The 27,370-nt window shown below is 41.8% G+C and overlaps 1 protein-coding gene across 3 annotated transcripts in view; it reads right to left on the reverse strand.

The window, feature by feature from the left end:
- Positions 1-27,370, reverse strand: part of CFAP61 (cilia and flagella associated protein 61) — a 416,189-nt gene that overhangs the window by 124,335 nt on the left and 264,484 nt on the right. For all 3 annotated transcript variants that reach the window (XM_077282796.1, XM_077282793.1, XM_077282795.1), the window contains 4 exons: positions 20,430-20,604; positions 5,011-5,303; positions 1,643-1,970; positions 73-164 (listed from right to left, as the gene is read on the reverse strand). In XM_077282796.1, the coding sequence (XP_077138911.1) occupies positions 73-164; positions 1,643-1,970; positions 5,011-5,303; positions 20,430-20,604 (888 nt within the window). The remainder of the gene's footprint in view (positions 1-72; positions 165-1,642; positions 1,971-5,010; positions 5,304-20,429; positions 20,605-27,370) is intronic.

The following is a 27,370-nucleotide window of genomic DNA, read 5'->3' on the forward strand; positions in this document are numbered from 1 at the left end:
TATATATATATGTATATATATATAAATATAAGTAGAACACATGCACACTGTATATCACACTGTTTTACTTACATAACTTGGCTGTGCCATCTGAGCTTCTAGAGGAGATGGAATTGCAGGCTTTGTGACATGTAAATAGTAATAGCCACCAGGAACAAGACCACCTGATAAGGCAGAAAAGCAATATAGTTTACCATTATAAAATTATAGGTCAATTATTTTTTTTTATCTTTCCTTACATATACTGGGCATGATTTACAAAAGCTAAGTTTTAGAAAATGCAAAGTTTTAGAAAGTTTTTCAAATTCTTCTAATGCTGGTTAGAGTGTATATTTTGATCATTTGGCACCTGGCTTATTTTGGTCCACAAAGACCATGTAATTTTGGTGCACTAAATAAAGATTTAGGACACACCTCATTCTTGATAGGCCATGCCCCTTGATGAACATGGTGAAAAACCATGCCTAACATGTCAACATGTCTCTACAACGCTCAGTATAAATTGTCACAAATTATGTCACATTTCAATCCCAGTGTTTCAATCACTGTCTATGAATTTACATTTAGATCTTTATCCTACAGAGGTCACTGTCTATGAAAGTCAGTAATAATCCTATAACAAAATACAGTTTGATGTGGCGCTTAAACTTACTGTCCAGCGCCGCCTACTCCTGCTTGACTGACGGCCCCTTTGCCTAAAGTCACACAGCAGTCAGCCAACCAGGAGAAGATAGTGCTGGGCAGGGAATAGAGCTGGAGTGACACAAGCTTCAGATCTTTATCTTTAGCCTCATTTTTATACCAAATGCTGATTTTTCATCAATAGACGAATGGACGCTTTTCTTTTTGCGCCTTCTTGTATGCATTGAGGTTTTTCTTCAAGATAGCGCATGGGGTTCTTGAATTGTCCGCAAAATGAAAAATGTTCTTTATGTTTGCCTTCAACCTTTTTTGCTACTTTTTATAGACAAAAGTCACAAGAAGAAATGTTGTAAAATTTGTTAATAAATGTCAGACGTACATAAAAATTCCTCTAGGGTGACGACTGGACTACACTTGAGCAAACATTTTACAACAGTTTATAAAATCATAATTGAAGAATTAGTCAACAACACATGAAAACCCTGTCCACAATGATGGGCATTAAAAAAAGCAAACAGGCGAACCTGCATAAAATAGACTTTACAAAACTCAAATTAAAATAAGAAAGAATACAGTGCAAATGAAAAACAGATGAAAAACACCCAAAACTAGACAAAAAAAAGGCTCAAATGCAATAATGAATAGATCCCCATGTACTCCAAGTGGTATCATTCTCAAAATGTCCACCAAGCCCAGATTTGCCCCTTGTTTAGACCTGCCACTTGGAATTGTGCATGGTGATCCCAGGCTTGTATTATTCTGCTCAGTCATGAAACCTGTTTTATGACGCTCCTGCTGAACAGTTCTTGTTTTTGGGGTAATTTGGAAATTTGTAGTAAGTGATGTAACAGAGGACAGGCGATTTTTACTTTTCCACAAATTTCGGCATTATTTGTAATTCGGAGAGTTGTCCATATTCCATTGGCCATTTACATAGTTCTCTTCGAAATAATCCAGAAGGTCATTGCGATAAGGCTCAATTAAATATCTAGAAACTAACCTTGCATTTTAGGTCCTTTATAGATTGGAATGAGTCTGTCACATTCTGGTGATGGTTCACTGATAGGTTCGAGTGTCGGGTCAAAAAGAGGAAGCATGGCAGCAGCCAGCTGAACGCCTATCTCCTTGGCACTGAAATAGCTGTGAGACCACTCATTAACATAATATCTATTGGAGTACTTGGTCAGCGGTCCAGCTGCTCTTATAGAACAATCATTGGTGTGAAACGTAGTATCAATAACCAGCTTTCCATCATATACCAGGCAGGCACTGTTAACTGCCTTAAAGGCATCGTAGTCTACTTTCTTCTTCCAAAAATTGAAAAATGCCTAGAAGACAAAATAATATATAAGCAAAACAGATATATACAGTACATTACCTCTGGTAAAAACAAGGCTGATAGACACTCATGCCACCCCTCTTATGAATAACAATTCTGGAGCATTTGACGATGTCCCTCTCTTACTCCTCCAAATGAAGTGTCTGCAAATTGAGATTCTGGTTTGGCTTTTATCCTAAGTCATGTGACAAGGCTCGTTAAAGGGTCGACATTGACTGTTAGGATTGCTACTTCCAATAGGTGTCACTAGAGTTCTAGTCCTCTTCCTCTCTGAAGAGACAATTTGCATATTTCCCAGAGGAGCACTGCGGCTTTAAGTCTCCTCACCTCGACATGCTTAACATGTCACTCTCCGCAAGGCGAAACAATACTTCTTGGATCCCGGTTAGACGCCTCTCAATCAGCCAAACCAGACCTCCACTTTGCACTGACGAGGAGCAGTACCCCGAAACACAGTGTCTGCAATTGAGATTCTGGTTTGGCTTTTATCCTAAGTCATGTGACAAGGCTCGTTAAAGGGTCGACATTGACTGTTAGGATTGCTACTTTCAATAGGTGGCACTAGAGTTCTAGTTCTCTTCCTCTCTGAAGAGACAATTTGCATATCCTCCTAATGAACAAATTTATAACTGGGGGGTTACCACTCTCCATGTCATAGGTATGTCTCCGTACACAGTCCGATACTATCCACTCTGATTGGCCATATGACGAGATACAGTGGGGAAAAAAGTATTTAGTCAGCCACCAATTTTGCAAGTTCTCCCACTTAAAAAGATGAGAGAGGTCTGTAATTGACATCATAGGTAGACCACAACTATGAGAGTCAAAATGAGAAAACAAATCCAGAAAATCACCTAGTCTGATTGTGTATATATACACAATATATAAGGTATCTCACAAAAGTGAGTACACCCCTCAAGTTTTTGTAGACATTTTATTATATCTTTTTATGGACAACACTGAAGATTGAAACTTTGATACAATGTAAAGTAGTCAGTGTCTTTACTGTCTTGGTCACGGAGTTCACTAGGGCTTCACAAGTTGCCACTGGAATCCTCTTCCACAGCAGCACATTTATAGTCCTTTGCAGTTGCTTGTTAACTATTATCCCTCATATCGTGCTGCCAATGGTACACATGATCATCTTTGATCAGGATTAGCTCTGACTACCTCATCGATGTTGTTCACTCAGACTATATACAGATCACTTTATATACCCAGGGCCTATGCTTCTTACTAGGGTTTTGTCCTTGTTTTTATTGTTCTTATTACTGTTCTAATGGTGCTTTTTACCAATAGTACTTAAAAAATGTAATAAAGTTTTTGATACTTTTTATATATTGTATAGTACTCTATTTTTTTGGTTTTCAATAACGTACAGGAGTTTGCAACTTATCATCCATTGATACAACATGGGGGATCATAAATACTCATTGTGTAAAATATGCTCCCAAGTCGCATGAATGAAATCGCTGTGAGTTTATTTTTATTGCCAATGTGATGTAGTGTGCGGTAGCGTGTGGTCTGGGCACTGAGAGGCTGATCCTTTAACCTCTGCAGCAATGCAGGCAGACCTCACACGTCTATTTTGAAAAGACAACCTTTGGATATGATGCTGAGCACGTGTCCTCAACTTCTTTGGTCGACCATGGTGAGGCCAGTTCCGAGAGGAACTTGTTGTGTTAACCCCTTTCTGAAATTGGGTGTAATAGTACGCGCACGTCAGAATCCCTCCCTTTGATGTGGGCTCCGGCGCTGAGCCCACATCTTTCCTGGCACATGTCAGCTGTTTTGAACAGCTGACATGTGCCTCTAACAGTTGCGGGTTCAAATGCCCGATCTATCAATATAAAAAAATAATTAACCCGATCGCTAAATGGCGTAATGAGAAAAAAAATTCAAAAAATTGCAATAACAGGCAATAAAAAGATCATATGTGCACCAAAATGGTATCAATAAAAACGTCAGCTCAGCGTGCAAAAAAAATAAGCCCTCACCCAACCCGAGATAACGAAAAAGGGAGACTACAGGTCTCGGAAAATGGTGCCATTTTTTTTTTACCAAAGTTTGGATTTTTTTTTCACCATTTAAAAAAGAACCTAGACATGTTTGGTGTCTATGAACTCATAATGACCTGGAGAATCATAATGGCAGGTTGGTTTTAGCATTTAATGAATACGGTATGTTAAAAAAAAACAATGTGGAATTGCACTTTTTTTGCAATTTCACCGCACTTGGAATATTTTTCCCGTTTTCCAGTACATGTTAAACCCAATGGTGTTGTTCAAAAAAAACAACTTGTCCCGCAGAAAACAAGTCCTCACATGGCCATTTTGACAGAAAAATAAAAAAGTTATGGCTCTGGGAAGAATGGGAACAAAAAACGAAAATACCTCCGGCCATGAAGGGGTTAAACCACTATATGGTCTTGGCCACCGTGCTGCAGTTCAGTGTCAGGGTGTTGGCAATCTTCTTATAGCCTAGGGCCTCAGCCATTTTCATGTAGAGATACAATTCTTTTTTTTCACCTCCTCGGAGAGTTCTTTACCTTGAGGTGCCATGTTGAACTTCCAGTGACCAGTGTGAGACAGTGTGAGAGCGACCTTGTAACACTAATGCGCCACGTGACACGGGAGAGGGAATATAGTTAATTGCACACAATTTGACCATTTTTACTTAGGGGTGTACTCACTTTTATTGACAGCAGTTTAGACATTAATGGCTGTGTGTTGAGTTATTTAGAGGGCACACCAAATGTACACTGTTATACAAGCTGTATACTGGTATACTGACTATTTTACATTGTAACAGAGTATCAAAGTGTCATGTCTTCACTGTCGTCCCATGAAAAGATACAATAAAATGTTTACAAAAATGTGAAGGGTGTACTCACTTTTGTGAGACTCTGTATAAATATATATATATATATATATATATATATATATATATATATATATATATATATATATACATATATATATAAGAAACACGTTTCTCCTTACATAACAGGATACGCTCTTTGTACTCACAATGCAGGATAGTTTCAGTGGTTTTGAATCGGTGGTAAATGACGCACAACATATAGGATCTGGGTCAGCGCCATCATTCCACTGCGCCAGTTTACTGTTGTAGTAGGTAGTCACGCCGGCTGCCGATAAGCCTTTATGCACAGCTTCCTCTATGGCGTAATTGTTAAAGCAAGTGACATTTGATGTAAGTGGAGGCTGTACAAAATGAATTCGAGAGCCACACACTCCCAATGACATGAGAGTAGCAACTGTGGTGTAACTATCAAGTGTGTTCCCATACACAATCACATTTCCTAAAATAAAAAGAAATAAGGAAAAACAAAAAGAAATATATTACATAGAAAAATAAGAGCGTATTGGTGTAAGAGATTTTAGATGATACAGATTTGCTCCCTCTGACCCGATTATTTAAGTGATGCTAGAGGAGAAGAGCGTTGCCTAGCAACTCTAAACTCGAAAATTTACAGAGGAATCCGAACAAAACATCCCGCAACAGTAGAGAGTGCTTAGCTCAGATGAATAGCATTTGGCAATTTCAAAACTAATAAGAACTATCCTGCTTAAAAAGAACATAGATTTCCATGGATTGTGCAGAAGAAAAGAACATTTTAATAGATTTGCTAGCATCTCTTTATGAAGACAATAAAACAAGTGTATAGTGATTACAATGGGGAGCGGAAAATGTACCTTAAATTATTGCTTATGTGCCCTGCATAATTATGTCACTTAGTTCAGATATTTTGCTTCTATTATTTTCATCCGGTAAAAAATATGTAGTTGGTAAATACCAGACGAAATAAAGGACATGAAATGAGTTGTCATCTTGTTTTGAACACTGCATAAAAGGCTATTTGATTTATGATGTCGAAATTCATCTACAATTACCGAAAATGTACAAAAATGGCGCTTGCTCGAAATGATGCATACCCAAAATTGTAAACACAACCAAAAAATCACAGTAGATTTCTGTCAAATCTTCTCCTTTATGTTATGAACATCATGAGTGTTACAGGACGTTACGTGGATATCTGGCAACTCTTAGGATAAGTTCACACAGTGCTTTTTTGCAATGTTTATTTTTTTCCACATGAGTATTGGCATGAAAAATGCTATGTACATTCTGTGCGTTTTTCAAGCAGTTATTTTCCTAATCTAAACTGTGCATGAATAAGCATTAGAACTACAATCCTACTTCACTAACCAAAGGAAACAGAGGGATAAAAGCAAGGGAGGCTGGAGCACCTGGGTCAGGAGATGGAGAAGGCAGAGCTGAGCTGCTAGGGACTTTTCAGTGATGTAAGGTTGTAGATCTAATGATGACTCATGCAGGGAAAAGAGACTTCATGTTACTACATAAAACTTAGAAGGATTTAACTCGTCTGTTTTAATCATGTGATGCCAATAGTGGAGATGAATAGGTTAATGTTGTGCTGCCTGGATAAAGGAGTTGTTGAAGCCGGAGACTAATATAGATAGATGCATTTTTTTGTCAAAGCGTTTGAAATTTTCACAATTTTTCTTCAGGACAAAGCAATCTAATCATTGTTAAACAGAAGAATTATCTGGGTAGAAAGGCAAAATGAGCAATTGTAAGTTCACAGTGCCGTATAATATGATGGCTGCAATACATTAAAAGGGTAAAAATGTTGATGGGAGATTCTATAAAGTATGCAGGTTTTGGAAAAGCAAAAATTTTCTACTACCAATCTCTGGGGGTGAATTCGCACACCGCAGATTTTGTTGCAAATATTTCTACAACTAAAAATCAGTCACATTCATCTGAGTGTAGTTGTTTCAGGTGTATAAGGCAACTGCAGAACTTTCTGCAACAGAAGCTGCACAATTTACAGAAAAGTAAGTCGTTCTCCTGCAAAAATTTGCATTAATTTAATTAACTAAAATTATCCATGCATCCAGTGGCGTAACTTGAAGCTCATGGGTCCAAATGCGAAAGCTCCAACGGGGCTCCCAAATATATAAAATCTTTAATAGCAATAGTCTTTTTATATAGGCCAAAGGGAATTTTAGGGCTCCCTAGGCTCCAGGACCCGGGTGCAATTGCAACCCCTGCACCTGTTGTAGCTACGCCCCTGCCTGTATCACCTATCATACTATTCTGACGCAAAGCCACCACCGCATCATAACTGCCCAGTCTGGCCTTACGCTAGATGTTGTACCAGTGCCAAGAAATGTAGCATTACATTGCATGATGAATTTATCACTTTTGTCACACATACACCGGCGTCTGATGTCCCAGGCATAGTTGTGGCTTACAGAGATGAACATTATAACCAGAGATGAGCACAAATATTTAGAGAACTCCCATCCGGCATCCACATTGGTACTCCGTGCCGCCATACCAGTCCTGTGAATTTTCTTGGCCAGCCCTTGAATGTCGGCATCCAGGGCGCCTCTAGCGTTTACAAGGCTTTTGCGACGGGTCAAGTGCCAGCCAATGAAGTTCGCAGGTCCTAGGTCGTAGGACTGCCAATGAGTACCGCCAAGGATGCCAGGCCAGGGCCCTGTGAATTTATTTGCTCTACTCTAATTATGACAATAATAGCAAAACGAGGCAGCATATTAGATACTGAGAGGGGTGAGATAGCGCTAAATAGTGCCAGACTACCCCTCACCATAAAAAACCAACTCCATATAAGCCATGAGAGAAAAGGAGAAACTTTGGAGTATATAGGTAAAAAATGCTTTATTAATACAAATACATGATAGTTAATCCGTACAAAAAGGGATAATTTATAAAATAAACAACCAGGATGGTGAAAAGAATGAGTGGGGATCACCCGGTGTGCACCACCTATGGGGCCAGCATGCAAGCCATACTTGTTAAGAGACCTACTGCTAAGTAGCATATAAGTCTATAAGCCAAACTGGCGTGAAGATAACCAATAATGAAGGTAACTCTTACCACTGCTGAACACCAAGGTGGCGCACACCCGGACGGATCCTTAGGCACAGTCCCCGACGCACGTTTCGCCCACGATGTTAAGTTGCTTTATCAATGGGAGATAAAGCAACTTAACATCGTGGGCGAAACGCGCGTCGGGGACTGTGCCTAAGGATCCGTCCGGGTGTGCGCCACCTTGGTGTTCAGCAGTGGTAAGAGTTACCTTCATTATTGGTTATCTTCACGCCAGTTTGGCTTATAGACTTATATGCTACTTAGCAGTAGGTCTCTTACCAAGTATGGCTTGCATGCTGGCCCCATAGGTGGTGCACACCGGGTGATCCCCACTCATTCTTTTCACCATCCTGGTTGTTTATTTTATAAATTATCCCTTTTTGTACGGATTAACTATCATGTATTTGTATTAATAAAGCATTTTTTACCTATATACTCCAAAGTTTCTCCTTTTCTCTCTAATTATGACAAGTGAGAATATTTTCGTTATACGATACTTTTCATATCTTTTTTTCCTTTTTTTTTCCAGAGGAGCACAGGATTCTGTAGGATACTCTACTTAGGGAGAAATTACAAATTAGAGACCACACAGATGAATAAATACTATAATTAATGCTACATACACAGTATAATTAAGCAGCTGTGAAATGAGTGCTAAATGCGAGCTAATATTATAATAAGTGGTACATATTTAGGAGAGAGCTTTCCTTCGAATATTGGCAGCATTCCTGACAGCTGAAGACAAAAAGATTATCAACATTTTTAATCTCAACGTCTAGATAAAAATTACAGGTGTCACAAAGCATACTAGAGAATGGATTAATAAAAAGACTTTTTATTACAGCCAGCAATCTATTTCCTAAACAGTTAGGCAATGTGGAAGCGCCTAATTAGAATTTAATGCAATAATGTAAAACTTTCACTTTCTAAATAAATTAAATGGGGATTATTGCAATTTAACACTAATAAATATTCAGTATTTACAAGGAACATTAATTATGTAAATAAATGAAACAATCTTATTATTCCATCATTTGTATAACTAATGTAAAGTGAAACATTGGAGATTATTTAAAATTACAGTTGAGATTATTTACTAACATTCGATCTTGTAAAAGACAGGAGTGAAACTAGATTTTGTACTAGTGTTCAGAAATGTTCTACAATCTTTTGTGACCATCTATATATACAATTGTCTAAGGGGTACTTCCGTCTGTCTGGAACGGATATATCGCTTCGCTGATCAATCAGCGACGGGCACAGTCCGGCCAAGAATTAGTCCCTCCCTACTTCGGTCCAGTCAGTGCCCGGCGCCCACTCCATACCCCCCTCCAGTCAGCGCTGACACAGGGTTAATGGCAGCGTTAACGGACTGCGTTATGCCGCGGTGTGACGCACTCCGTTAACGCTGCTATTAACCCTGTGTGACCAACTTTTTACTATTGATGCTGCCTATGCAGCATCAATAGTAAAAAGATCTAATGTTAAAAATAATAAAAAAAACAAAAAACCTGCTATTCTCACCTTCCGTCGTTCGCCGATGCGTGCGTGGCTGCCGCCAGCTTCCGTTCCCAGAGATGCATTGCGAAATTATCCAGAAGACTTAGCGGTCTCGCGAGACCGCTAAATCATCTGAGTAATTTCGCTATGCATCGCTGGGAACGGAAGCTGGCGGCAGCAGTGCACGCATCGGGACAGCTTCGCTGGACGCCGGTGGGTGAGTATATAACTATTTTTTATTTTAATTATTATATATATATATTATAACAGGGATATGGTGCCCACACTGCTATATACTACGTGGGCTGTGTTATATACTGCGTGGCTGCTATATACTACGTGGTCAGTGTTATATACTGCGTGGGCTGTATATACTGCGTGGGCTGTGTTATATACTATGTGGGCTGTGTTATATACTGCGTGGGCTGTGCTATATATTACGTGGGCTGTGTTATATACTGCGTGGCTGCTATATATTACGTGGGCAGTGTTATATATTACGTGGGCAGTGTTATATACTGCGTGGGCTGTGTTATATACTGCGTGGGCTGTGCTATATAATAAGTGGGATGTGTTATATACAGTGTGGCTGCTATATACTACGTGGGAAGTGTTATATACTGCATGGCCACTGTTATATACTGTGTGGCCTGTATTATATACTGCGTGGCCTGTGTTATATACTGTGTGGCCTGTGTTATATACTGCGTGGCCTGTGTTATATACTGCGTGGCCTGTGTTATATACTGTGTGGGCTGTGCTATATACTGCGTGGGCTGTGCTATATATTATGCGGGCTGTGTTATATACTGCGTGTCTGCTATATACTACATGGCTCCTATATACTACGTGGCCTGTGCTATATACTATGTGGCTGCTATATACATACATACATACATATTCTAGAATACCTGATGCGTTAGAATCGGGCCACCATCTAGTATGTTATAGAAACAAGATGAACTGAAACATCTAAAAAATAAGTGGATATTCACATGGAGAGAACTAATGGCAGATGTTTTGGCATCTGAATATTAGTCACTTATGTATTAATAAGGTTGTTTCTTCTGCACGAGCAAGGATTTATGCAAAATAAAATTTACATGAAAAAGGACAATCACTTAAATTGAACAAATTAAAATGCTGCATTTAGTACACCCTAAAAGTATGTAAACAAGAAGGCCCTAGAAGGTATGTTGGAGATAGAAATTCCTGATTCATTAAGGGGCACATGCCTCTTAAAGAATGAGGAGTGCTTAACCAGTGGCGTGCGCCATGCCACAAATCTTACTCCAGTCAAGGACTGGAGTAAGATTTCTGGCATAAGGAACAGCACAGCGCATCACGTCCCCGCCGAGCCCCCTTCCAGCCTAAGATCTGGGCTTATGTAAATGTTAACATTTGCAAACATTTTTTGCAAAAATTTTGTGATTTTTTTAAAGCAATTTACAGTTGCCAGAGTTCTGGCAAAATTGCTTTGATGAATTGGGGCCAAAGTCTATTTCAGATGGATTTTGAGCCAAAAACTGTCAAACAAGTTTTAATAAAAACGCTCAAAGGGTTAAACATATACATTGCTACATAACAATGACTTGCCAAGCCTATGTTCAGGCTTTTGAGTATCTTTGATAAAGTTCAGGTTTTCAAAGACGCCAAGTGACTTAAAGAAATTAGATGGCCATTCATCAGGAATCCAATGAAATTCAATGGGAGAGTTCAAAGGATTCAGAAAACAGAAGTAGTTTCTTGATTATTCATTGACGTTAAAAAAAAAAAAAGACTGGAAAAGGGCAGTAAAAAGTGCCCCAAAACCATCGAAAGAAGCTAAGAAAAACCTGCTTGTAACCAAAAAACATCAAAAAGCTCTCAGGAATCAAAATGATAAAAAAGATACTTCAGGAAAAAAAACGACGCTGTTTTCAGAAGCGTTTTCTTCTTTAAAAACCATATAGGTTTGCATCTAAAAAAGACGTTACGTGCACATACCCTAATGCTAGGTTCACTGAAAGTATTGTGGAAATTGAAAAATCTGATGAGTATTTTTTTTTTAAAGTATCTTCTTTAGGAAACACTTCGTTTTTCTTTTACATTTTTTGTCTGAAGCGTTTTAAACAGGTTTCGAGGGGGTTTTTTAAGTTTTTTTCCCCCTGACTGTTTTACAGCCGTTTGACTTGACAAAGTGTCTTGTTTGGAGAAGATTCGACAAGAAACCCTCCCTCAGGTTATGTGCACAAGGAGTCTTTTTGCAGAGTTTAAGGGGCAGAAACTAAGAAGAACAAGGCCAAGTTGACCTGTCATTGGCTATAGCAGAACAAAGTGAAGGTTCTGGAGTGGCCATCTCAGTCTCCTGACCTCCATATCATTGAGCCACTCTGGGGAGATCTCAAGCGCGCAGTTTATGCTAGACAGCCCAGGAATTTACAGGAACTGGAGGCTTTTTGCCAAGAAGAGTAGGCAGCTTTACCATCTGATAAAATAAAGAACCTCATCCACAACTACCACAAAAGACTTCAAGCTGTCATTAATGTTAGAGGGGGTAATACACGGTATAAGGAAATGGGGTATGTGAACTTTTGATCAGGGTCATTTGGATGTTTTGGGTTGTCATTATGACTTAAAAAGAGAAAACACAACAGTTTGACAATAAATGGCTTCACCCAACCACTAACCATTAGTGGAGAAAAAGTTTTGGTGTCATTCATATTCTCTGAAAAAAAAGGCCAAGAAAGCAAAAATTCTGTCGGGGTATGTAAACTTTTGAGCACAACTGTATAGTAAAAAGATGCCGGCGGTGGAGACACTTCAAGGAAAAAAAAAAGACGCCATCTTTTTCCTGAAGTGGCTTTGTGAAGAAAACTCCATTTAAAAGACACTGTGTGCACACACCCAGTTTCTGCTCCAAAACATCCTAAAAAAAAGTCCGGACAGCCTCAAACACATTTTTTCTTTGGCAAGATTTTCTCAGCCTCGCAGGGAAAAAAAATCTGTCATTATTACTGTCATTTTTTTAAATAATAAACATCGTAAATCAACAAATAACATTATAACACGGACATATTTGGTGTCCCTGTAATCGTAACAGCCTATACAATACAGCGATCAGATTATTTATCGTGATTAATAAATGGCGTAAAAAAAATATGATTGGTATCTTTTCTCCTTTAAACACTAAATGCTGCGTTGTTTTTTACCGCTTTCTTTCTGGAGGTGTCCGCACCACACGACGAAATAACAATCTTCCCTGATTATTCTATGTTTGCTGCATTTTTTCATGCGTTTTCCCCCTTATTTGATGTGCTTTTGTTGCAGATCTGAGGCAGCACTTTGAAGGCCTCATTCACTCATTCAGTATTTGGTGAGTTTTTTACATCAGTATTTGTAAGTCAAAACTAGGAGGAAAAGTATAATAGAAACACGTCACCACTTCTGTATTTATCACCCACTCCTGGTTTCCGCTAACAAATACTGAGGTTAAAAACTGACCAAATAGTGAACGTGTGAACATTCCTTAATGCCTTTTTAATAGTACAGAAAAGCTTTGATTCTGCACTTAAGGGTATGTGTCCACCTTCAGGATGGCCGGCGGTTTGGACAGAGCGGCAAACCCGCTCCGCCCTAAGCTCCGCCCCCTTCTGTGACGCAATGATGCCGGATGTGTTCATTGCACACATCCGGCATCATCGCACCCCACACATAGGGCCCTGTGATTTACCTTGCGGCGGCGCAGCGGCGCCGCAAGGTAAACGGACATGCTGCGATCTTAAAAGACGCGCAGCATGTCCGGAATCGCAGGGCCGCCGGGTGCGTGTTACCACGCATAGTGGAGACGGGATTTCATAAAATCCCCTCCACTATGCTGTAACATCTGGACACTGCGTGTTTGACGCTGCGGCTCTGCGCAGCGTCAAACACGCAGCGTTTCCTGAATGTGGAAACATACCCTTAAAATGCATTAAAGTTTTTTATATGCGCTTTTATCAAGCTCTACATTGAAGCTTATAGAGATAAAATACACCAAAACAGCACAGTCTAGTAGCGTATTTCAGATGCATTGAGGGTAGTTTTGGTGAAATCACATCCATAGGTCCCAACTAGAGATGAGCACGATGCAGAGATGACGTCATACCAGCCTTAGCTACAAAGAGGCACTTTGGGGATGCCGGAAGATACGGGATTCGTGGGCCTCACTTTCAGCCACCAGGTACTGCTGACCTGGATGCCGGATCAGAAACCTGTGAATCAATCTACTCATCTCTTGTCCCAATCTTCCCAGATACAGCGGACAGTTCTGGATTTGGGTCTACGCCCTGCAGTCCCGGGTATCTGCTGAATGTCCCTCAATGCCACAGAACACTCTGACATCTCCTGCTGGGGGAGAAAGAAATGGTAAATGGGCGGGGTGCGAGTGTGCCGCTGTGCACTATGAGCACCACACTGTTTGTCCCTCCTTCTATTCTGGAAAAGTTGGGAGGTACGTCCATAACTTCAGCGGTAATGATTCTGTAGTCCAGACCAGTGCAGCAGAGACAGATATTCCCATTTCAGCCTTTCATGGAAGAACACCATAATGAGGGAATCACACTCACCCTTTTTATGTCAAATTCACTTTTGATCTTATGAGCCATAAGTTAAAAAGTAACCATAGTTTGAATTTGTATTTCATCAATCAATAGTACACATGAAAATAAGCTACTTTGCAAAATATCTTAGCAGAGAAATCTGCTTCTTTCTCCAACAAGACTGATCAGTCGTTATCCAAAGTCTCAATTTTCGGGTAAAATCTGTATTCAGTGACAACAGACTTTCCCATTACTGAGATAGGACAAGGCAGTTGCTACTGTTTCTAGCAGGGAAAAAAAAGTAGATTTCTCTGATCAACTTTGTAATATATTTTATTTTCCCATCTACTATAAAAATTAAAACGATAGTTACACTTTAAGAATAGACTCGCAGTGCAGTGAAGAAGTACAAGTCCTTTCATTCCATTACCATCCACCTCTGGCTTTGGCTCAAACAATTGTACCAAAAATTTCCACAAGAACAGTAAGCGTGATTCCAGCCTAAAGAACCCAGATGGCTAAAAATTAGAAACATAGTGGAGAATAAAGAATGGAGGGCTGAATAGAAGGAAGACGTAAAGAAAAAGTGACTACGAGGTAAAGCGAGCAAAGAAAAAAAAAAGACTGAGAAAAATAAAAACGTAGACAGATATGTGAGGTGTAATAATACATAAAATGAGGAAAGTAAGATGGCCAGGACATGAATAGAGGATAACAAATATGGGGTTGAGAAGCCGAGCATCTGAGAGCACCAAGAAGAAAGCAATGAATGGTGAACAGAGAGAAGGCAGATAAACGCTAATGGCAGCAGTGTATGGTCTAATGATGCCAAGAGTTAAATAACCACATAGTAGTATGTGGACAAAACTTTCTGATCAGTGTATGCAAACCATGTTTCAAAAGGCTTTTATGCCAAAGCCAAGTAAAATATTTGTCCATTAATTAAGAATGTTCAAGTGGGTTGATTATGATAAGCCAATATGGAAAGTGTCCGGGTACGTGGGACGAATCCAGAGAATATACATTCATTACCATCAGTCGTGTCAGGAATGTGACCCATAATTACACGACGAGTCTCAAACTCATTAAAAATCAGCGCAAGGTGAGTTCGATGTACTGAAATCCTGGAGGTAAGATGAAGGCACTTTCACTCCGTTTTCTGCTCAGTATGTTTCATCAGTATTTTAGAGCCAAAACTAGCAGTGAATACAAAAGTACAATCTTTCCATTATATGTTTCTTTTAGCTTACGAGTATTGATGCAAAATAATGATCAAAAGTGGCCCAAAAATTACACTTTGCAAATTCACATTAATTAAATATAGTTTTCCATTTTAGGAAAACCTATGTCCCTAGGCAAAATGGGTGCAATTCATCAATACCAGGGATTTTGTGAGGGCGCATGGTGGAGTCAGATGCTACTGATTCATAAATAGCTTCGCCTTGCCAGAAATCTTCTACCAGTCATTGGCTAGAGTAAGATTTGTGACATAGGTCTCCGCCTTCGGACAAACTGAACATGAAACGGAAATCCAGGCTACAGCTGATCTTGGACTTCCTCTTCATGTTCATTTCAACAGGAGGCGGAGACAGTGATGCCAGCGCTGACTGGCACCAGGAATCACTTATTATTCCACTGCATCACAACTTCGGGTCCCAACACCGCTGGAACGGAGACGGTACGGGAGGAAAGTATAGGTTTATTTTCTTGGGGGCTAACATTTAGTTTAAGGAGGGGTTGTCCTAGTAGTGGACAACCCCATTAACTGAGAATCTTCCAGTCAGCTCACTATGATGGTCTGACCATGTGGTTGCATGTTTTTTATGTATTTTATGAGCTTTTCTCAGATGATTAATGACATCAGACTAGATCAAAGTTGAAGGTGCACAGAAAAGCAAAACCGTGCAAAATTATTGCAACTGAATGGCAAATGATTTTCACCTAAATTAAAGCAGCTTATTAGCTGAGAAATTAGCACTGTAGCCTTGCAGTGCTGGGGACCTAGATTCAAATCCCTTCAAGGATAACATATGCAGGAAGTGAAACCCATGCATATGTTCTCAACGTGTTTGCCTGGGTTTTTTCCTACACCGAAAAAACATACTGATAGAAAATTTGGATTGTGAGCCCCAATGGGGACCATGATAATGATGTCTGTGGAAATGAATGGCGTCATATAGGTCAGTAGAATAATGGCGCTGTCAAGATCCAGGCCGGGGTTTGTTTCATGCTATTCTCTCCCCGGTCTGATTATTTTGGGGTTAACCTTCTCTGCCTCGTTTTGGGTTCTGTGTGGCTATTTCAGTCTGCTGTGCCTGCAAACCAATGTCAGTGACAGTTCATGCTCCCAGGCTAGAGCAGCTGACCCCTTGATACAATGTTTTTGTCCTCTGCCCGTTTACTCTGTTCCCTTGACATCCCTGTCCTGCCACCCCGCTTGTCTTAGTATTCGCTCCCTATGCTTGGACTTCCTGGTATGTCACCCGGCTTGTCTTCTGACCTGTTTGACTGTCTCTCGTCTCTGTTATCTGTGTTCCCGTATGGCTCTGACTTCTGGCTTGTATTTGACCACGTGTATTGCTATGACCTCTGGTACTTCTTGTCCTGACTGTTTCTGACTCGGCCCGTTTGACCACTCTTTCGCATGGTGGCGCTTGTGCTGCTGCTCAGTGGTGTTTCAATGTGTGTGCAATCTCTATTCCCTCACCAGCATCCCCTGGTGGAGGTTATGCACTACATCAGCATTATGTAAAGGACACCGCACTGCCCTTGCTTACTGAGTCAGTGCACGTGTCCCGAGTAGAAAGAAAGGTGCCCAGAGAGTCCAGACGGCCACGGTGGAGAAGCGTGCTTCAGGTAAGAGAACCTGAAGCACGTGACTGCAAGGGGAGTGTCTGGGGCGGAGACAAGCTCCAGACTCTGGAGACCGGTGCTCAGGCTAGAGAAGTTCAGGGGGAGACCAGACAAGCGTGGGTAAACCAAGAGACAACACAGTACAGATGGAAACAGAGACGTGTTCAATAACAACCCAGGGTCAGAAAGCCGGAGATAGCAGCATGGTGTCAGACGGGAAACACAAAGCGGAAGGTCAGGGACAGACAAGCAGAGGTCAAAACCAAAAGACTAGGCAAGTACAGAATCGGGTAGCAAACTCAGAAACAGGAACAGACAAGGTCATATACAAGCACTCACACGCAGGCAGACAGTATCCACAGATACACAGGGATTAGGAACTCAGCCAAGGTCAAAAGTATCACTGACAAAGGACAGAGCCCAAAAGAGGCTATTTAAAGCCCTCCCACTGCCAGACAGAGGCCAATAGCATTAACCCCTGAAGCACTACACAAGAAATTTCATACAGACCATGACTCATTACAGATGCTTTTTATGTTCCTGTAGGTATTTTTTGCTGCCCATACATTTGAGTTAGCTGCCATTCGAAAGTTTATTCAGCGGACAGTCATCTCCCCCAACAGGACCCATATGAGAGCTTTGCTAAGTGTTCATGTGTTTTCAAAATGGAGATAGGAGGAAGACGCTATCAGACAGTTGAAATTCCAACCAAAATCAGTGGGTTGGGATGACTTTCATCTACTTTGTACGGGGCCCTTTAGGTTCTTCAGATACAAGTGCCCAAGTATGACCTCAATAACTACAGCAACAGCCCTGGTCCTAGGTGCGGATGAGAAAAGGGCCGAGTACTGAGTCTTGTAGTACATCAAGAGAAGATGAAAAACAGATTGGATAGGAGTGGGAGACACTAAATCCCATAACAAAAGAGGAGATCCAACAGAGCAAGAGGTTAGAAACCTGCTAAGGAGAAAATCTGTTAGACAGAAGTGCTTAGCTATAAGCCTCACGTTACACTGCAAACATAATGCCATTGCACCAAGAGGAAAGTGATCAATACTATTTCATAAAATGAGCTTTACTTTACTGTTTGAGAAAGATAGTTGTTTGTGTTGGGTCTTCGGAGAGATAGGTCACTCACTCCACTAGAGCCGATGGGCTTTCTTTCTCTTACATTACTGTACTGATTTATGGAGGTGATGACCATCACACTATCAGAGGATTACTTGACGAAGAGCAAAGAAATATTCCAACAGCAAAAAGGTTAAAGAAATAAAAAAATGAAAAGTACAGTCCCGGTGTCTGCTGCTATCTGGCCGTCTACGCTTGAGGCTCCCCAAATCTTATACGCTACATGCACCTCCTCAATAACAGGCGAGCTGCTGCATTTCCTACTATAATTTTAAAAGATTGTTATAATATATAAATTTAGTTGACTGCACAAATAGTGCACCGAAATTTGTGGGTATATACACAGGGGTAATACATTTATTAGTTAGTTTAGGTAGTACAGGCTGTGTGTTGTATTTGGAATAACCAGCACTTTTCTCATACAACTCCTATAAAGCGGTATTCCATGGTATAAAAAGTATCACCTATACACGGGATAGGCTATGAGTGTAATATTGGTGTGGGTACCACTGCTGGGGGGCACTCTGATCAGCAAAATAGAGAACTGATGTCCTTCATGCTCCCCTGACCATAAGACCGCAGGTAAGAGGCGTTGAATGAAGAAGTCGGTCATGCAAGACCCCTGCTGCTCTACGTAAAGGGGTTTTCCCCTGCTTTAAAACTTATTGGCCCTGCATTTACTTCCACACTGCTGCTGCTCCTCTGCACTGGCTTTTATTTCCACCATCAGTCTCCTGGCATGAACAATGTCTTGTTATAGTTGCAGCCACTTAATAGTTCCTGATTGAAAGCAGCCTTCACAAGCTCGTCGAATAGGACTTTCCTGACTACAGGGGTCTATACAGAATAAGTTTTAAAGCAAGGGAAAAGTCTATGGAAAAGAAGAAGATGTTGAAATAGCAGGGTGCCTCTGGATCCAGATGCTCCAGTCAACGTCTACTGGTCATGGTCTTGTGGTAAGAAGAACACAGGGCATGAAAGTCTCTCATTCTGGAGATCAGTGGTGGTGCAGAGAAATACCACTTAATGCCTCATTCAGATGTCTGTGATTTTTAATGATTATTTACAAACATGGATCGTTTTTCATCTTTTGGATCCAAGTTTTATTAGTGTTTGGTTAATGTGTCAGTTTTTACCATCAGTGTTTCATCAATGATTTTCACATATGAAAAAAGATCAAAACTTCAAATCTTCTCCTATTCATTAGGCTAAGTTCCTATGAGCATATAAATGAATCATCAAGAAAAAATGGACAAGCTTTCATCTCTACTGTCATCCATACAGAATCCGTTTTTATACATCAGCAGCTATTAAAATTTTCAAGACCAAATACAGCTTCCTACGTTAAAGAATTGCAGGACACATATAAAAATCGAAAGTAACACGGATGATTCGTATGGGATATGATTTTTTTTGAGCACCCATAGACTTGAATAGGTGAGTCTAATCTAAATTTTTGGGTCCGTCTGAAAAAACAGTCATCTGAACAGCCCAATTGAATAACTCAGGCCCAGGTGTTGCCATTTTTTTTATGTGTACCGAAAATATGGTCGTGTAAACGTCGCCTTATAATGTTAATAACGGACAGCAAATGGATTGCACACGGATTCCATCGGTGTACTGTCTATGATTTTCAAAGACCCTAGACTTATATGAGTAATTTTGACTAAAAAAACACAGATAAGTGAACAGCACCAAAGACTTTAACTTGTAAATTCCAGATAAAACAAGTATGAAATTCACGGATATCTAAATGGGGCCAAAGGACAACAGTCATTCTCTTTTTTGGAGTGTACTATATTATATATTGTCTGGCTGGACCCGTTTGGTGTAGAAATAAGCCATCTTGTACCCTTTCAGCGATAAATTAGACAGAAGTTCAATTATTTAGATGAGATAAAAGGCTGAAAATCCTAATTACGCAGGTGACAAAAAAAGCAATTTGAAGTAAACAATAACTACAAAATGACTGTTTGTCCCTTATTAGTATAAATGACTCCAAGCCAAAAAATACATTATAAAAATGATTTTAAATACTTTGGAAATGATTCTTAAATTAGACATCATTTCCCTACCAGAGCTTTTTAGCGCTCATAATAATACATATTTTTCACATAATTGCAAAGCACACTTGTTAATCAAATTATTCCTTAATTAGTTACTTAATGAGTTTAGCCATACATTGTTTTCAGAACTTTCAATTTTTGTACAGTAATTATATATAATTAAACAGAAACCAGCCTTCCTTTCCTTTTACTATTTTCCTTTTTCTACTCCCCTTCCCCCTTTTTTAAAAAAAACATAAAAAATAACATGCTTTGAATGAAGCATAAAACAAGGCATTACAAATGAAACATTTTGTCACAATTAATTAGATGCTAATTATACACTGAAGATGCAAAAAAGAATGGTATTCACTGGAGATGTAGTGAAGAACATAACAGACAGGCGTTCTTTCTTACCTTTTTGGTTTACCACATTGTCTTTCAGATGGTTCATCGCTTTTAAGCAGTCTTCATTATCATTTAGAGTCAATAAATTTGAAGGAATTTTCCCCGTATATATATGTTTGGAGCAGTCAGAAACGTCTTGGTTAGTTGTAAGCTTGCTAATATCAACTCCACTGGGGCATGGAACCTATATACAAGTATAAAAAAAAGAATAAATGACATATACGTATACAGTCATAGCCAAAAGTTTTGAGACTGACACAAGAAGGACATTTGCCTTGGGCACCGCCAGCATGGGGGCATTGTCGGGCCGCCTAATGCAGCAGTGCAAGGAGTCTCGCAGTAGGCATTTTGCCATCTCTCCGGGAGTGGGATTTGCTCATTCTCCAAGCCTGTTGTCAAACGGACTACTGGTTCAGAGACCATGAATAAACAAAAGAAGGATGGGATGATAAACTGGTCAAATGATACACAGGATATAAAATTTATTAAAAAATCTATTAACAACTGGTGGGGGGAAAGGGATATACAAAAAAAAGTCACACAATGTACTGTAAAAGATGGGAGTGCATTAATCTGGGCAGTGGAAAATATACAACGTTCTCCCGTGTACAATATACTATTTCAATCTGTATATCACATTTGGCAAAAAGTATCAACATGGGGCAAATCACTAAAAAGATTGAAGTCCCTGCGCCATGATAGGTGCTGACCACTATTTAAGCATACGGATATACAGGCATTATAATTAGCACATGGCAGCTTAGTAAGAACAATATGAGGGTAGTCATTACCTAAATAGGGCGTAGGCCACAGCCCAGAAGAATGCGCGTCCGCCCCGATGCGCGTTTCGGTCCTGTCTTCGTCAGAGCGCCTGCACGTCGGACAGCGTGCATGATATTTATAATGCCACAGTCTCCGGTTGTAATCTGGAAGCGGTATCGTGAGACTAAGTGGCGGCCCTGGCCAGATATGATGCGCATGTGACCATGCCAACCGCGACCCCAGCCGGTGTCACGCGATGGGAGAAAATGGGGACAGATGCAAATCACCGCGAAGAGACGCCGAGAGCCGGCGGGGGCAGCGCACACATGTGCGTGCAGACAGGGGGCGCCACAACCGGAGCACGACCGTCTACATATAGGACAGCATTATGCACAATTAAAGAGACATCGCAGGTGTGATAATCATAGGCATTAGCATATGATGGATGACCCATAGGAGATCAATGTACAATATGTGTCCATATCAATATCCAAAAGGATGTATTTAAAAAAATAAAATAGGAAATAAAAAAGATACAGCAATACAAATAACCAGCACCTAGATGTCATATCAAAACAGAATAAACATATTATGTAAGTATAGATTCAACTCCAATTTAGTATAATTCATGCTGTAGGGGCTGTAATCCACATGCAGGGCCGGCCTTTGCCCTGTGCGACCTGTGCGGCCGCACAGGGCGCCAAGACTCGTTAGCATACAAGGGGCGCATTTATTGAGCTCAGCAGATTAATGTCACATTACATCAAAATCAGGGGTGGGATTCAGCCGGTACGACCCGGTACGGGGCAGCCGTTTTCTAAAATTTCCATCTGCCAGCGTTCCGGTTACCACGCCCCCGGTCATCGGGCCCCCCTGGCAGTGGCGTAGGAAGGGGGCGGCACAATGCGGGGGGCGGCACAATGCGGGGGGGCGGGTCGCCGGCGGCGCAGAATTTACCTGGCTGTTCGCTTCTCGGCTTCAGAAAAATGGCCGCCGCGATCTCCATCTGCGCATGCGCGGCATCCCGCGGCCATTTTCCTGAAGCCCCGGGCAGCAGAGCACTCCACCTGCGCACGCGCGGCCTCAGGAAGATGGCCGCCCCCACCGATAAGCAGATAGAGCAGGATCGCGGTCAGGTAAGAAGAACTTGTTTTTTTTTTTTTAATTATTATTGAGAGCGGCGATCGGGAGGGGGGGGGAGGGCAGAAAGCTGGACACAGGGAGGCAGAAAGCTGGACACTGGGGCAGAAAGCTGGACACTGGGGCAGAAAGCTGGACACAGGCGCAGAAAGCTGGACACTGGGGCAGAAAGCTGGAGACGGGGCAGAAAGCTGGACACAGGGGGGGCAGAGCGCTGGACACTGGGGCAGAACGCTGGACACTGGGGCAGAACGCTGGACACTGGGGCAGAACGCTGGACACTGGGGCAGAGCGCTGGACACTGGGGCAGAACGCTGGACACAGGGGCAGAACGCTGGACACTGGGGCAGAAAGCTGGACACGGGGGCAGAACGCTGGACATTGGGGCAGAACGCTGGACACTGATGCAGAACGCTGGACACTGGGGCAGAAAGCTGGACACGGGGGCAGAAAGCTGGACACTGGGGCAGAACGCTGGACACTGGGGCAGAAAGCTGGACACGGGGGCAGAACGCTGGACACGGGGGCAGAAAGCTGGACACTGGGGCAGAACGCTGGACACTGGGGCAGAACGCTGGACACTGGGGCAGAAAGCTGGACACTGGGGCAGAAAGCTGGACACTGGGGCAGAAAGCTGGACACAGGGGGCAGAAAGCTGGACACAGGGGGCAGAAAGCTGGACACTGGTGCAGAAAGCTGGACACTGGTGCAGAATGCTGGACACTGGTGCAGAATGCTGGACACTGGTGCAGAATGCTGGACACGGGCAGAATGCTTGACACAGGGGCAGAATGGAGACACGGGGCAGGATGACAGACATGGCGTCATGACTGGAGACACTGGAGGCAGGATTGGAGACAGATGGGGCAGGATGGATACGATGGAGACAGATGGGGCAGGATGGGAAGATCATATGGGGCAGGATAGATACTCATTAGGGCAGGATGGGAGAATATATGGCTGACGCCAGGAATGAGACACACGGGGGCCAGGATGGCGAATATTATTACCATAGGGGCTAATTAAGGGATATTATTACTGCAGTGATGTATTTATTTTATTTTTTGAGTATACTGTTTTAAATGGAGGGGCGGTCCTATTACTGTGTAGAGTGACACTATGTCGCCTTCTTCATGTGGTGTAATGTAGAAGTTGGGAAAATTAAGTAATGTGTTCTGCAAGTGGAACTCGAGATAACTGTGTTATTTCCTGCAGAGACGAGTCCTGGCTGGATGAAGTGATGGCGGTCTGTGCGGGATGAAAGATGAAGGACTTCACCTAGAGATGTCACTGGTGAGTCAGTGTGTTACCTATACACTGACACTATACACTGTATACTATATACTGAGGTCCTGTGTATGTCACCGGTGATCACTGTATTACCTATACACAGATGCTGCATACTAAGTACAGATCTCCTGTGTATAATGGCACTTATGGTGATAGTATTGTGGTTTTTTTTATTATTGATCAGTATTGTAGTATTCAGTCACTATGTGGTGGTAATATGTGGTCTGGTCATGATGTTGTGGTATTCGTTCCTTGTATTTGATATTATTCGATCACTGTGGTGGTAATATGTCATCTGGTCATGGTGTGGCGGTGTTTGGCCTTGCAGGCCGCCGCTCTGCACTCTGATTGGCTGTCAGCCCATATGGCTTTGGACCAAGCGTCATTTTTTCCTTTTGGTCCGCTTTAAAGCACTTTATAATTCCCGTTATTGCAATATTAGTGTTTCTTCAAGTGTTTTGCAGGGAAACACAAGTTTTCTAAGTAAACGTGTTGTTGTGAATATTAAAGAGTTATTGTTTTCTTTCAAAGTTTGGAGGGGGGGGGGCGCCGTCCTGCAGTCTCGCACAGGGCGCCTTTTGGGCTAAGTCCGGCCCTGTCCACATGTATAGTACTGGTACCGTACCTCCAGATAAATCTGCTGTCACACACAGGGGATAATGAGCAGAAGAAAGGTGCGTGTGTGCAGAAAACAGAAGCTGCTATAATAAAAATTCATATTCAAATCATAAAACCAAAAAAGAGAAATCACGTATCAGAGCATGAATTATACTAAACTGGAGTTGAATCTATACTTATATACCGTATATACTCGAGTATAAGCCGAGATTTTCAGCCCAAATTTTTGGGCTGAAAGTGCCCCCTCGGCTTATACTCGAGTCACGGTCGGCGGTGGGGTCGGCGGGTGAGGGGGAGAGGGCGCTGAGGCATACTCACCTAGTCCCGGCGCTCCTGTCGCTCCCCCTGCCCGTCCCACGGTCTCCGGGTGCAGCAGCCTCTTCCCCTGAGCGGTCACGTGGGACCGCTCATTAGAGAAATGAATAGGCTGCTCCACCTCCCATAGGGGCGGAGCCGCCTATTCATTTCTCTAATGAAGCGGTGCCGGTGACCGCTGATAGAGGAAGAGGCTGCGGCACCGAAGACCAGCTGTCCGGGGGAAGGAGCGGTACGCCGGGAGCAGGTAAGTATCGCATATACACCTGTCCGCGTTCCACACGCCGGGCGCTGTCTCCATCTTCCCGGCGTCTCTCTCTCTCCTCACTGACTGTGCAGGTCAGAGGGCGCGATGACGCATATAGTGTGCGCGCCGCCCTCTGCCTGATCAGTCAGTGCAGGGAGACGCCGGGAAGATGGCGCCGAGGAGCTGCAAGAAAGGTGAGTATGTGTTTTATTATTTTTATTGCAGCAGCAGCACAGCTATGGGGCAATAATGGACGGTGCAGAGCACTATATAGCAGAGCTATGGGGTAATGGTGCAGAGCACTATATGGCACAGCTATGGGGCAGTAATGGTGCAGAGCACTATATGGCACAGCTATGGGGCAATAATGGTGCAGAGCACTATATGACACAGCTATGGGGCAATAATGGTGCAGAGCACTGTATGGCACAGCTATGGGGCAATAATGGTGCAGAGCACTATATGGCACAGCTATGGGGCAGTAATGGTGCAGAGCACTGTATGGCACAGCTATGGGGCAATAATGGTGCAGAGCACTGTATGGCACAGCTCTGGGGCAATAATGGTGCAGAGCACTGTATGGCACAGCTATGGGGCAATAATGGTGCAGAGCACTATATGGCACAGCTATGGGGCAGTAATGGTGCAGAGCACTGTATGGCACAGCTATGGGGCAATAATGGTGCAGAGCACTGTATGGCACAGCTATGGGGCAATAATGGTGCAGAGCACTGTATGGCACAGCTATGGGGCAATAATGGACGGTGCAGAGCACTATATGGCACAGCTCTGGGGCAATAATGGTGCAGAGCACTATATGGCACAGCTATGGGGCAATAATGGTGCAGAGCACTGTATGGCACAGCTATGGGGCAATAATGGTGCAGAGCACTGTATGGCACAGCTATGGGGCAATAATGGTGCAGAGCACTGTATGGCACAGCTATGGGGCAATAATGGACAGTGCAGAGCACTATATGGCACAGCTATGGGGCAATAATGGTGCAGAGCACTGTATGGCACAGCTATGGGGCAATAATGGACGGTGCGGAGCACTATATGGCACAGCTATGGGGCAATAATGGTGCAGAGCACTGTATGGCACAGCTATGGGACAATAATGGTGCAGAGCACTATATGGCACAGCTATGGGGCAATAATGAACGGTGCAGAGCACTATATGGCACAGCTATGGGGCAATAATGGTGCAGAGCACTATATGGCACAGCTATGGGGCCATAATGAACAGTATGGAGCATCTATTTTTATTTTTGAAATTTACCGGTAGCTGCTGCATTTTCCACCCTAGGCTTATACTCGAGTCAATAAGTTTTCCCAGTTTTTTGTGGCAAAATTAGGGGGGTCGGCTTATACTCGGGTCGGCTTATACTCGAGTATATACGACTATATATCATATATTTATATTATATGTAACATATTATTATATACTATAATAATATGTTTATTCTGTTTTGATATGACATCTAGGTACTGGTTATTTGTATTTAGCACAAGTAGAACACAGGAGTGTTTCTGTTTTGTAAAAGTACAAAATTTTATTTATACAATTACATAAAGGACAACATAACATATAAAAAGTGCAATTAAGGACACACAGTAGTGATGCCCCAGAGTACATAAGTATGTGATCACAAATTATTTAGACTGCATAGTTAATTATAATAGTAAGATGTGTCACATCAATCTCAAATCCATGTGAAATCCATGGAAATAGTGACTCTCATTTAATCATTAATTGTATACTCTCCAACAATCACAGAGTCTCAGGTGTATGTGGACCGCAATAGGATCCATGGGCCTAATCACATGGATACATCTTTAGGAAGATTAAACATATATTCAAAGCCATGTCGCCATAACATTATACATATGGATTACCTCTCCAAGCACTTAGGGCAAATCACTCAGACCCTTTAACGACCCCGATGTGCATTTCGCCTGTTAGTACATCATCATTTCCTGCAGTCCACATACTGTACACCTGAGACTCCGTGATTGTGGGAGGGCATACAATTAATGATTAAATGAGAGTCACTATTTCACATGGATTTGAGCAGCACGGTGGCGCAGTGGTTAGCGCTGGAGTCCTGGGTTCAAACCCCACCAAGGACAACATCTGCAAAGAGTTTGTATGTTCTCTCCGTGTTTGCGTGGGTTTCCTCCCACATTCCAAAGACATACTGATAGGAAATTTAGATTGTGAGCCCCATTGGGGACAGTGATGATAATGTGTGCAAACTGTAAAGCGCTGCGGAATATGTTAGCGCTATATAAAAATAAAGTTTATTATTATTATCTTATTATTATAATTAACTATGCAGTCTAAATAATTTGTGATCACATACTTATGTACTCTGGGGCATCACTACTGTGTGTCCTTAATTGCACTTTTTATATGTTATGTTGTTCTTTATGTAATTGTATTAATAAAATTTTTTACTTTTATAAAACAAAAACACTCCTGTGTTCTCCTTGTTCTATATGTTATATTTGGAGTGGTTTTTTTTGTTGCGGCAAAGTGTATGGTCTGGACTTTTGCTCACTAATTGTTATGAGA

The sequence above is a fragment of the Ranitomeya variabilis genome, chromosome 2, assembly GCF_051348905.1.
Source record: "Ranitomeya variabilis isolate aRanVar5 chromosome 2, aRanVar5.hap1, whole genome shotgun sequence".
NCBI classification, from domain to species: Eukaryota; Metazoa; Chordata; class Amphibia; order Anura; family Dendrobatidae; genus Ranitomeya; species Ranitomeya variabilis.